The 14,031-nt window shown below is 40.7% G+C and overlaps 1 protein-coding gene across 1 annotated transcript; it reads right to left on the bottom strand.

Annotated features, from left to right (window-relative positions):
• Positions 1 to 11,097: 11,097 nt before the first annotated feature.
• On the bottom strand, positions 11,098 to 13,193 carry LOC131540823 (HAUS augmin-like complex subunit 4). Its single transcript, XM_058776081.1, has 5 exons — positions 13,125 to 13,193; positions 12,396 to 12,524; positions 12,150 to 12,290; positions 11,427 to 11,523; positions 11,098 to 11,345 (listed from the first exon to the last, which is right to left on the bottom strand). The coding sequence occupies exons 1-5, from the start codon at positions 13,191 to 13,193 to the stop codon at positions 11,113 to 11,115; spliced, it is 669 nt and encodes a 222-aa protein (XP_058632064.1). The 3' UTR covers positions 11,098 to 11,112.
• Between the last annotated feature and the right edge of the window lie 838 nt (positions 13,194 to 14,031).

The raw sequence follows: 14,031 nt of genomic DNA on the forward strand, positions 1-14,031 counted from the left end.
ATGAACAGAAACCAGCAGGACACACTTGACCAAAATCACCTTTTGTGATTTTTGTAAATGCTTTTTGTGTAAAAGTATAAACGTGTAAATGTGTTACAAGTAGTTGTTCTCATGGAGAGCAGGCACATTAATGTTTGGATTGTCCCGCACATGTTCTCCTGCTCTTATTGAAGATTGTGTGGTTCAGGGGACCTTCACCATGGTCTTCCTCATCCTCTCCCTGCACTCAGGCAAGGACCGCCTCAATGTCCCTTTTCTCATCCATGATCAGATTCAGTGTGACTGCAGCAGTGAGGGATGGACAGCAGAGACAGGTGAAGGTGGACACGGTGGTCAGCTGCTTCATCAGAATAAAGCTGCAGAACTGGCTCAGCTGTGTTGAGACGGCAGTAGGATGTGGGCTCTTCGCCTGTAAATACATGATTGTCAGAACAATATGTTTGAATAAAGCTTTGTTTCATGTGTTGTTGACTTGTATTTATTTATTGTCATGGTTACTTTTATTTATGATTTTACTCATTTATTCATGTTTCCTGTTGTCGTCAGTAAATAAAATATAATTGTTTCATTAACTTATGTATTAATTCATTACTTGACTGAAAATTGAGGTGTATTCACCTTGGCTGCATTTGTCTAGCTATGGCATATGAAAAAACAAATTACATTGTTTGTTTTATTAAAAAATAGAATTAATTATTGGTCAGCATTTATCAGTATTATTGTTTATAAGTGTTGGGGTGGGCTAGCAACGCTTTCTGAGGTAATCTTAATGGTATCGTTGCATGCCTAATCTGAATTTAATAATAATATTTATTTTGTGGTAACACTGCCGTGTGGGAAGCTCTGACACAGAAAAGCACTATAGATGCGTAAGATAAAGCTGTAAAATGTAAGGGCATCATCTTTTGTTCTTGAATGAAGGCCTAATCTGTCTGCTGCACTTGAGCAGGTTCAGTTTTTAGAGTGAATGAAAACTTTTGAAGCATTTATATGGCGTATGATGTGATTAAAATCATACTTATTTTACTGTGGTGCACTCTCAGAAATAAAGGTACAAAAGCTGTCACTGGGGCGGTACCTTTTCAAAAGGTACATGTTTGTACCTAAAGGGTCCATTTTGGTACCTTAAAGGTACATATTAGTACTTAAAGTGTACATATTTGAATCTAATAGGTACAAAAGTGTACCTTTTGGAAAGGTACTGCCCCAGTGACAGCTTTTGTACCTTTATTTCTGAGAGTGTGGGGATTATTATGAGCAAACAAATTTAAAAGTTTAATCTGAACACTATATGTATATGTGTGTAATCTGACAATTTTTTTTTTTTACAGAAATTCTGAGCTGCTGCATGAACTTATGCATGAACATTAATCAAACATATAAGGTGGGAATTCTGGGTCTGGTCCTAATGATTGTAAAAAACGGTAATGCTTAAGATTTAATAATTACCTTACAATATGTATTTATACTTACATTTCAAGGCTGCAATTTGGAAAACCTTTCAAGCTAATGCTGCTGAAATGGAGGTCAAGAGGACTGAAGAGGTGGCTCCAGCTGGCAGATCAAAAGTGAGGACTTCAGGAGGCAGACACACTCTGTGAGTTTAAAAGTCCCATCTCTTTAACCTTCCATACACTGACACACTATCACATTTCTATAATTCAAATCCCTTAAAGGATTGTTATGCTGCACCAATTAGTGTAAGCAGCAACACTTCCCATAATATCTAATGTACTTGTTAATTTGTAAGAAGAATGACATCAATGCTTATATTAGTTGCTTATACAGTGTGTGCAGAACTATTAGGCAAGTTGATATTCTGGTCATATTTTTTTTCCAAGAACATTTTACCAATTCCAAACCACATCAATCTTAATAACTATTATTGATTTTGTATTTAATAATTTATAAGTGATATATAATTGTCCATGAAGGCTGATAGTCAGAAACTTCTTATTTCAGGTGTGCAGAATTATTAGGCAGGTTTTCCTTTACAGATAAAATGAGCCAAAAAAGAGATTGAACTCAAGAATAAAAGTTAAAAAAATTATTAAATGCCCACGAGAAGGATGCAATACTAATACAATAATAGAATTAGCAAAGTTAAGGCATGACTATTGGGCAGCGAAATGCTCATTGGGTCAGCAAGGTCAGAAACAACAAGTGGAGAGGAAAAGATACCTTAACTGCAAAAGAATTAAGAATTAAGGTGAAGAATTAGGTGAGAAACCATCAGGAACCATTTAGTCTCCAGCACCATCATTTTCCAGAACTGCAACCTTCCTGGAGTCTCCAGAAGTGCAATGTGTCAGGGTCTCAGAGACTTTGCTTGGGTAAAAAATTCTTTAAAATGGCCCTCACTTAATAAGAATAACATGCTGAAGTGTTGTGAAATATATGAAGACTGATTTTGTATAGGATTTATGGACAGATAAGTTGTGAGTGACTCTTGAAGGACCAGCATCACATCCTTTTGTACAGCGTGGAGGCGAGTAAATAATTACTGCATTTATACATCCTTTTGTACCACTGTTTGAAGAATTTATCTTCCAGAATCTGGCAGTAAGTTTTAGGAGCTCATTTTTAATCAATCCTGCAAGACAGACTTTTCAGGATAGGAGATAAACTAAAATGAGCTCCCAAAACTTACTTAGAAGCCGAATATTCACCAGAAGAGACGGACAGCAGCGCGTAAGTGTTGCAATACTTGGTCATAGATCTGTTGTTTTAATTATTTACTTGCTGTTAGGAAGGAATACTTCGTTTCCCATCTATTTCTATTCTGCATTTTCGTTGATGTTTTTATGTTTGATTGCACTTACTGTTAATTATAATAATTTGCACCTCGGCTAAGGAGGAACCTGGATAATTTTCATTGCTCCTTGCAAGCGAAGTGTTAGTTTCGTCTTGAGCTATTTGCACTTGGTTATTGGCTGGGCCAATCAGAAGCCGGCCACAGCTGTTTTCACTGTAGTGTGTCAGGCTGTATTTATCAGAGGTCCGAGCGCTGACGCGGAAGCATCAGCGGAAGCGTTCAGCCTCCTCGTGTGAAGACCAACGAGGGTAAAGACCAACGACTTTTCCTGCGCGACTTTAACCGAGCAACGACACCGAGCCACACACTTAAGTATCTTTTTTCCCCCTTCCCTTACACACTCTCCTTTTCTATCCTCTTTCCTGCCACCTCTATCATGTGTTTCCAAACCATTCCGGTTCTCTCTCAACCACGCTCTAACGTCGCACGCAGACGGCAACGTAACCCTGCTAACCTGCGCCTTATCTCTACCTCCTCCACTACACCTCTTTCCTTCTCTGTGGGTCTCTGGAATTGTCAGTCAGCTGTCAACAAAGCTGACTTCATTTCTGCCTTTTCTTTAAAATCCACGCTCAGCATCTTGGGCTTGACTGAGACCTGGATTCGTCCAGAAGACTCAGCAACCCCAGCTGCTCTCTCTACTAATTTCTCTTTCTCTCATACCCCGCGTCAAGTTGGCCGGGGTGGAGGCACTGGTCTGCTCATTTCTAACAATTGGAAATACTCAACCCGCTATCCCCTATGCAACTACAACTCATTTGAATCCCATGTCATTACTGTATCAGCTCCCATAAAACTCCAGATTGTGGTCATTTACCGTCCCCCTAGCCAAATTCTAGCCACCTTCCTAGAGGAGCTGGACGGGCTGCTGTCCTCTTTCGTGGAGGATGGCACTCCACTCCTAGTCTTTGGTGATTTCAACATTCACCTAGACAAGCCTTATGCTACAGACTTCCATTCACTCCTAGCTTCATTTGATCTCAATCGCCTTACCACTACTAGCACGCACAAATCAGGCAACCAACTTGACTTAATTTACACACGCAATTGTACTGCAGATAACATTCTGGTACAACCGCTACATACTTCGGACCATTTCTTCATTACATTTACATTACACTTTGCTTCTCCTGTGCCACCAACCCCCCTACCAGTTACTTTTAGACGAAACCTGTGCTCCCTTTCTCCTTCCCATCTCTCCTCTGTAGTATCCTCCTCTCTTCCTTCACCCATCCATTTCTCATCTCTGGATGTAAACGCAGCTACTGAGACTTTATGCTCTACCTTAACCTCTTGTCTAGACGACATTTGTCCTCTCTCCTCTAGGCCAGCACGGGCCACTCCTTCCAACCCCTGGTTATCCGAGGTTCTTCGTGAACATCGGACTACACTCAGAGCGGCAGAGAGAAAATGACGCAAATCAAACGATCTGTCGGACCTCAGTAGATACCAGTCTTTGCTCACATCCTTCTCTGCTAAAGTCCACACTGCCAAATCCTCACATTTCCGCAACAAGATCGACAGCGCTCCAGACATGCGTAATCTCTTCAGAACATTTAATTCCCTCCTCTGTCCCCCTCCACCTCCTCCCACCACCTCTATTACAGCTGATGACTTTGCCACTTTTTTTACAGACAAAACTAGATCGATCAGTGGTCAGTTTTCACCTCCACACACACAGGACCCTCAACCTACCACATCCACTGCTAAAACTCCCATCTTCTCTTTCTGTCCCTCACTGAAGCTGAAGTATCCAAGCTTCTCCTCTCCAACCATCCTACAACATGTCCTCTTGACCCAATCCCTCACACCTTCTCCAAGCAATCTCACCCACACTCTTACCTGCACTCACACACATCATCAACACATCCCTCCTCACAGGCATCTTCCCCACTGCGTTCAAGCAGGCTCGGGTAACCCCACTGCTCAAAAAACCTACATTAAACACTTCTCTTATAGAAAACTATAGACCTGTCTCTCTCCTTCCATTCATAGTGAAAACACTTGAACGAGTTGTCTTCAACCAAGTCTCACTGTTTCTTTCACAGAATGACAAACTGGATGCTAAACAGTCAGGTTTCAGGAGGGGCCATTCAACTGAGACTGCGCTTCTCTCGGTCACTGAAGCCCTGCGAATTGCAAAAGCCCATTCCAAATCATCAGTCCTCATTCTGCTGGATCTATCTGCCGCTTTTGACACTGTCAATCATCAGATACTCCTGTCCACCCTCTCATCACTGGGCATCGCTGGAATTCCACTTCGCTGGTTTGAATCCTATCTCACTGGTAGGTCTTTCAGGGTGGCCTGGGGAGGGGAGGTATCCAAAGCACATCGACTGGTCACTGGGGTTTCTCAGGGATCAGTTCTTGGACCCCTCCTCTTCTCCACATACACTACATCACTGGGTCCCATCATACAGGCACATGGATTCTCACACCATTGCTACGCTGATGACACACAGCTCTATCTCTCTTTTCAACCAGATGATCCAACGGTAGCTGCACGGATCTCAGGTTGCCTGGCGGACATCTCGGCATGGATGAAAGAACATCACCTGCAGCTCAACCTGGCAAAGACTGAGATTCTTGTCCTCCCTGCCACTCCGACTCTACAGCATGACTTCACGATCCAGTTAGGTTCATCAACAATAACCCCATCAACTTCGGTCAGAAATCTTGGTGTAATCTTTGATGATCAGCTGACCTTCAAAGACCACATTGCAAAGACTGCTCGATCTTGCAGGTTTGCACTATACAACATCAGAAAGATCAGGCCCTTTCTGACAGAGCATGCTGCACAACTTCTTGTCCAGGCCCTTGTCATTTCTAGGCTGGACTATTGCAATGCTCTTCTGGCTGGACTTCCGTCAAACACAGTCAAACCTCTACAATTGATTCAGAATGCAGCGGCACGACTGGTCTTCAACGAGCCCAAAAGAGCCCATATTACACCTCTCTTTATCTCCCTGCACTGGCTACCAGTCGCGGCTCGCATCAAATTCAAGACACTGATGCTTGCATATAGAACAACCACTGGCTCAGCACCCGCTTACTTGCACTCTCTATTAAGAATTTACATCCCCTCCAGAAATCTGAGATCTGGTAGTGAGCGACGCCTCGTGGTACCATCACAGAGAGGCTCAAAATCACTCTCCAGAACATTCTCGTTCACCATTCCTGGCTGGTGGAATGATCTTCCCACCCCTATCCGGAATGCTGGATCCCTGTCAATCTTCAAGCAACAACTGAAAACTCATCTCTTTCGACAGCACTTGACTTCATCCTAAACTTAAAAAAAAAAAAAAAATATATATATATATATATTTATATATTTTTATATATTTTTATATATATATATATATATATCTCTTTACTTATTCCTTCCGTTGGTAGTTTGTACTTATTTGAACAATGCCTGAGACTTGGTGTTGCAAGCACTTCGTCTGTCTGATTGCCTCTTCAAGATGAATCGCTTTATGTATTCCCCAATTGTAAGTCGCTTTGGATAAAAGCGCCTGCAAAATGACTAAATGTAAATGTAAATGTAAATGTAAATGCACTAAAATGAAAATCGAGGAATTCAAGAGATGTAAAGAAGCATTTCATTGGTATAATAATGATTATCAAAGATTTATAATCATTAAACATGGCAAGAGCTACAATAAGAGCATCTTCTGATACTTCATACTTGAAAGATGAATTGCGTGCCCTGTCTGAAATAGTGCCATGTCAAAAACAATCCCCAAACACTGCTCAGACTGATATTTGGCCTCGAGATTTCATATATTTGGGTTGAATAAAATATATATGTATCTTTATATTTGGTTGATTTTCAAGCCATTGTATAACACTTCTCAAGCAAATTCATTTGCTAAATGTAGTTTTGTTGGTTGTGCAACATGTACTGATGTTTCACTGACTGGGTGTTTGTGACATGTTGACCAGTCTGTGGTGAACTGAATATGCAGAAGCAGAACAAGTGTGTTGTCGTTTGGTGACTTAAGTCTATGTGCTTTAAGTGACACTTAATTTCATGAAATCTCAAGTCAAGTATATGCTTAGTCAGTTTGATTTAGATTGAAAACATAAAATATTTCAGCAAACATTTTTACATTGTATTTTTCAGACAGAGAATTGTTCACAGTTGGTGTTTACATGTAAATTTTTTATTTTATTTTATTTTACTGCTTTCTTAAAGGGGTGGTTGAATGTTTTTTTTCTAGGTTTGATTGTGTTTTAGGGGTTGCAGTCTAACATGTGTTATGCTTCATTTTTAAAAAACGCATTATTTTTCACATAATTTACCTTTATTCCACACCGCTCTGTCCCTTCTCCTCTAAACGCGCTGATCATTTCCTGGTTTTATGAAGCCCCTCCCTCAGAAATACGCAATGGACTCAGATTGGTTAGCTGGTCCAGTGTGTTGTGATAAGCTAAACCGCCTCCAGTGCACATCTAAACGTCCTGCCCCTCAGCTCAGCGACATGTGCTCCGGTTGTATTGTAAACAATGGTGTCGTCAATGTTGCTTATCAGTTTGAACCCGATTGAGATGTAGAGGATATTAGTGAAGAGGATCGCGCAGAACCTGCGCAAGCACGGCTTTTAATGGTATGTTTTTTGATTGTTGTTGTCTCATACTTTTAGATATGCTGTTATTTGTAAGTGCTACTGCTTCTGTTAGCTTTTAATATATGGTTTTATCCTGATTAAAGCTTTAATACAGCACAGCAACCACACGCATGTCCATGTTTAACGCTTGTCATAGCTGTGTGAAAATAAGTGTATAAATGGAACATTTCATTGTTGGAGAGAGAGAGAGAGAGAGAGAGAGAGAGAGATGCAGAGCGTGTGCAGAGCAGGGTGATGCGAGGAACAGGATTGAGAACCGCTGCTTTAGAACATGATTTTGAAACTTGTGAACCCATTAGAATCGTTAGAAGACAGAATCGCAATTCATATATGAATAGATTTTTACATGCACCCCTAGTTTTCTCTTCCTCTTCTCTAAAGCAGCGCAGCATGGCCTCGCCCCCTTTGTTGTGTGTTACCGGGGCGGGGTTTATCTGGGTTCGTGACGTAACGGACCCAGGAAGTAACTCGTTGTAGTCCCTTACCAGTCGTTTTTGTAGGCATTAAAATGCCAGAATGTTAAAAGACGATATGCATTGAACTTTCAGCGCCGCAACTTTGCAGATATTGTTTATGCTCAAACAGCAACATTACACAATAACTAATGTTAAAAAAATGAAATCGCAATCAACCACCCTTTAAGTAATTCTTGAGTGCTTTCTTAAGTCGGCTAATCTGGGTACACGTGTCTTGTATCATGCTCTCTCTTGTTTCATAAAAACAACAAAAAATGCAGTAAGAATGACATCAGAGGACTTCAGTATTAATATTACTGTAAGGTTGTTGTTGGTCTTGTTGCTAGGCCGATTGTTTAGTACACTTTAAAGGACTATTTTTTTCTTAGTGTAAGCTTTTAGATAGTATACAAGTAAATTAACAATTTCAACTCAAATCTAGCCATATTTATTTATTTGAGTAGCCGTGTAACAGGAATAATACTGTGAATTGTTTACTTTCATTGTAGATGTAAGACTCCAACAATTTAAGTTACAGTTTTTCTCAGTCGCTTTGGTGCATTTCTCGAATCGTCCTTAATATTTGCAAAGAAGTATGTGCATTTCTCAAAACGATTTGTACAAATAGCACCGCACAATGGATTTCCTGCAAAAGCCTGTAACTTACTCAAAATCTTTAGTTCATCTCTCAAAAGTATGAACATATCAGTGCCATCAGAATAAGAAGTCCTTGTGTCATTGTTCACAAACAAGATAGTCAAAATGCTTAGTCATGTTGTCAATATAACAGTGCACTCTGTTAGTATTAACTGATATGACAACAGTTTGGATGACAGTCACTGTACTGATATGCAGAAGGCTGCACTTATGTATGCCATACATCCATTTCAAAAGTACAAATTTACACTTTACTGTATGTGGGATTGTCACGAATCCGGTCTGTGAACTTCCATTCACCCTCCACCAGAGGTCACTCTCTTGTTAGTAATCCTAGTCTTGCATTGCCTGTTTTCCTGTGTTCGTTTTCTAGCCCGTGTTTCCTGGATTAACCCTTTCCGTGCCATTCCGTGTTTCTGTTCAGTTCCTGTATTGTCCTGCATTTTTCACTCCCCTAGTGTCAGCTGCTTTACTGAACGTTTGTTGTTTTCTAGTCTGTGTTCTCAGTATTTACCCGTCTCACTGTTCGGACTCTGTTTATTCCCTTGCCTGGATTATAGCCCGTGTACCTGGATTATCTCTCTGCCTTGCCCTTTTGGATACTGTTCGCCTGTCGTTGACCTTCGCTTGCCCTAGGATTACTCTTTGTCTTGTCCCTGCCATACCTGTTTGCCATTGTTTCGACCCTGCCTGTAAATATGACCATGTCTTGCACTTGGATCCGCACGTCTCACGTCTCGTCAGCCACGTTACAGGGGTATTGATTAAAAGAGACTGTTTCGAAATGTTTGAATTATTAAGGATATGATCTATCTCCCAATATTTAGCTGCACCCTTCAGCCATTGTAAACCATGATTGACAACGTGGTCCAGAATAGTGTCCATTATTTCATCTGATATGCACCTCTGTCCTTGGCCTCTTCTGCCTCTTCCTCTGTATTGCATCCTTACTCCTCTTCTTCCTCTCGTCAGTTGACCCTGATCGTTTTCTGGATGTTCATCCATCATCAGAATTTGTAACTCTTGTGTTGTCCTCTGTCTATATATGCTTTCCAATTGAAGGTTCATGAGATGGACCTTTGAGCTACAGTATTTCAGAGAACTGGTTTATAATTGGTTGATCTATATTCTCTTCATTAGTGAAAGTCAAGAATCACTTGCACAATTCCTGGCAAATTTACAAAAAGTCTAATAGAAATGTTTTGCAATTTTGCATTTAATGACTTATGCGATGAACTAATGACTAGATGTTTTGAGGGTAAGACTATAGCACAGAGAACTATATAATAGATTTTGAGCAACATGATATTAGCAACTGATAATGTAGGAAACCGCAGACAAATGTACATAATCAGTTGCATGAATGAACCAAAGCAATCGCAACTTGTTCAAAAGAATGAGAAACTGGTTTCATGATGTGCACAAGTGACTAGATGATGTGGAGGTTGCAGGCGCGCAGATGGCACTAGGGATGGGGGGGACATGACCCCCCCAAAATCATAGTGACCCGATCCGTCCCCCGCCCTCACTATCGCTACGAAAGGCGACAAAAATCGGTAAAACAGAGGATTATACCAGTGTTTGCACTCTCTCTGAGTGACGCCGGGGCGCGAATCTTTTTTTCCCAGGATGGTAGGGGAAGGTCCCGCCTTTTTTCGCCTCTGATTGGCTAGAAGGGTCTCCTCCTATTGGGTAGGTTTAGGGGTCGCGTTAGTGTAGCCAATCGGAGAGAGCCCTTCTAGCCAATCAGAGGCGACAAAGGCGGGACCTCGTGCCTGTATGAGCGGTAACCATAGTGATCATATACAATTTATGACTGAGCTGAGTTGGTGATTTTCTGAACTGAAAAAAATCGACTGCAAATGCCACATAAAGGCAATGAAGAGACAAAAAACAATCACCTCGTTTTTTCAAAAAACAAACAAACAATGTAAGTATCCTATAATGATAGACTTTGTATGCTGAGATAAGCAAATGTTTAAATAAAACATACTTTGCTGAAGACATGAAGTTTTGGTGGGTGATTGGCATACTAGTCAAATAACAGTCTGATCATGAATTGCTAGTGGTGATCAGGTAGGCCTTTGTTTACCTTTGTTCATTGTTGTTTATCCATGATTTCAAATAAGAATCCCCCAATGGCTTTTTAGTGCAAATCATTAGCCCAAATTACGCAAAGCAACTACTTGAGCACTAGTTAAAGCCCAAATTACGCAAAATAACGAATTGAGTTTAAATAATTTGCTGACAGCTTGGTCCCCCCCCAGTTAAAAAATCCTATCTGCGCCCCTGGAGCCAGGTGAAAAAAAAATGTCTCCAATATTTTGAATTTGAAACTTCAAAATATTGGAATTTTGTCAATCCTACATACAGCACCTTTAACATACCTGTATAAAGAAAAAAGAAGACACAATAATACATGTAGACTTTCTTTTGTGTGTGTGTGTGTGTGTGTGTGTGTGTAATTGTGGCATCCGTAATTGCAATCATGATTATAAATTTGATTAATTGCACACTTCTGTTTGCTCAGTATTTCTACAGACAGCCTGCATCACTAACAGATCTTAACTGAGTTTGTCGTGTCTTGCATGAAATGTGAATTGGGTGTCTTGCAGACATGAATGTGTTTCTCTGGACTCACAGACAGGTTCGTGTGTGTTTGTCGCTGCAGTAACGTGACGTTCTCTCGGTTTTTCTCTGTAAGGCTCTCGGCTCTCTTTTGTTCAGCGTCCAGCAGTTCAGGAAGTTTGGAAAGCTTCACGCTCCTGAGACCCTCGCTTTCATTCTCTGAGAGAACAGATCAGATCAAAACCGTCCTAATATCCCATCATTAAACACATCGTGTCTCAGCGGTGTTGATCGGTTTACCCCGCTCCGGCTGATAGTACGTCAGGATACCGACGGCCTTCTTCTTCAGATGCTGCAGGAGCTCTGATGACAACCTCTGCTTCATCTCCACCAGCTCCTGAAGACAAACACGAGATCAGCTTTAAACATCATTCACTGCATCAGAAAACCATTAAAGCACCGATCTGGCTTCAATACAAGCTGCGCTGACACGCGATGAAGTGATCATTACAATAAAAATCACCTGGACTGCAGTTAATATTATTGATATACTATTAGATTTTATTAATATTTTTAATTGGCTTTCATTTTTATATTTTCGGTTTTTATTTTCATTTTGTTTTAATAAGTTTGAGTACTTTTGTGCTTTTGTCATATTTTACTCGATAGGTTTAATTTCATTTTATTTGTGTCAGGAGTCCGGGTCCTGCGTTTCTCCCTCTCACCACCAGAGGTCACTATCTCCCGGATTCTATTCCCTAAACTCCACTCACCTCATTATTGATTAATTTGCCCCAGCTGTTTTCCTGATTGCCTTCCCTATTTAGGCTCCCTGTGTGTTCTGTTTGGGGCTCATTCGTCTCACGTATGTACCAGTTAATGCCTGTGATCGGCGTCTACCCTGTGCCCTGTTTTTAGTAGTTATGTTACTCTGGCTTTTTCCCCTTCGGGGTGGTTTCATTTGTGTTTTTGTTTATTTTGTGATTTATTTGATGAGCAGCAGTGAAGTGAAGGACGCAGCACCTGTTCAGGAGGCATCTGTCTCTGGACTCTTTCTGCAGTCAGTCCCAGAACACCGCTGTGATCTTCACTGCTATCAGAGCTGACCTCCATCTGTTTCACACACTGAGCCACCATCAAACACTGCTCCAGCGTGCTGTAGAACTGAAAACACCGGCACACACGCTGCTTACAGTCTTCTGGAGCATTCACACCACCTCTATACTCATTCAAACACACAGCAGCGGTCTCTGAGGTTGATGTCGGTACCTTGTCCTCCGCTGTCAGAGCGCTGGAGGCTTTACTGAAGCGGGTCTCCTGGACGATTTCTCTCAGAACCCGATGAACGCTCTCCACACGCAGCCAACTCAACCTCTGAGCGTGCAGCTCGTGCTCGGCCTGCAGAACACACACCACAGCTGTTCCTCAACTAAACTACAACTATTACACCCATTCTGCTCATTGACATCAAGCTGCAGCACAATAAAATATAAATATTAGACCAGAAATTAAATTAAATTACAATTAGAAATGATGTCTTCACAACTAACTGAATAAGTTTAAGTTGAAGCACTATAATTACTAGCTGGAAATAAATAAAAACTAAAACTGAACTAGCTGAACTGTATGGAGGACCAAACCTGCAAAATAAATAAATACGCGAATAAATCCACAAAATAATACATAAATAAATATATATATATAAATAAATGTGCAAATAAATACATAAATAAACATATTCCTGTATAAATAAATATATAAATAATTAAATGTGCGAGAAAATAAATAATTAAATAAATTAAACGAATGTTGGGGAAATAATAATAAAAAAAAAAGCTAAAGTGAAAGTTTATTCATTTTTGAATGTAGTTCCGTATTTATTTTTCCTCAACTCAACATGCTATAAAGCATCAGAGAAGGCGGTCTTTATGCCACCATTGGTTGATCGTTATAAAAGTTCAGCGTTCGATTCATAGATATCATATAGAGACTAGATACCCTATAGAGCTTGGCAACCGACGTCACTGCGCAGTGCATTCTGGGACGTAAACAAGAGGGCGCCGCCATATTGTGAGGCCACATCGGGCGAGACTTAAAACGAAAAACAATGTTGGAAAGTCGATTAAAAGAACGAAATGTACTATACAGAGACAAACTTCTACGGACGCAAGAAAAGCGGTACCTGGAAAAGATGGCCAACCACCGCACCTATATTTTTGCCTGATTTAGATATAACGGCACCCGATCGTCACATTCAGGGTTCATATACGGTCATGAAAAACCTAGAAAAGTCATGGAATTTTAAAACCGCAATTTCCAGGCCTGGAAAGTTTTGGAAAAATAAATAAACCCAGAAAGTTTTGGAAAAGTCATGTTTCACAATTCTATGTACAGTAGAATTATGTTTAATCAGGTCCTGAATTTCGGTCTGGGATTGCGCATATATTCCCGCAGCTTTCGACTTTAAAGTGAGGGAAATTCCTGCAAAACATTTATTCAATATAGCGTGTAGGTTAGATGAGTAAATAAATTCACACAACCAGTCATTTGAACACAGCGTGAGTGATTCAGCTGCACCGCGTCCGCTCTCTTTGACCTTCTCTTCACATCTGCTGCACGCTGCGATACAAGACTTTAGCTCGCGTTTCGGTACAGCTGACAGAATTGTCAATTGCCTAATCGGTCATTGTTGCATCGTCACAGAAATGTATTATTTACACGTCTTTTAAGTCTTCGGTACTCGTGCGCTCCAGAGGCGCTTTTCTGTGCGCTGCAGTCACATCAAAGCGGCGCTGCGAACAAACAAACACAGCTTGTTGCGCTTAAGTGGACAAATACACACCAAATAACGTCAAAATGGTCGTCCTGACGAGTATCCTCATAAGCATTGTCGGGTTTGTCTTAA

The sequence above is a fragment of the Onychostoma macrolepis genome, chromosome 05, assembly GCF_012432095.1.
Source record: "Onychostoma macrolepis isolate SWU-2019 chromosome 05, ASM1243209v1, whole genome shotgun sequence".
Classification (NCBI taxonomy): Eukaryota; Metazoa; Chordata; class Actinopteri; order Cypriniformes; family Cyprinidae; genus Onychostoma; species Onychostoma macrolepis.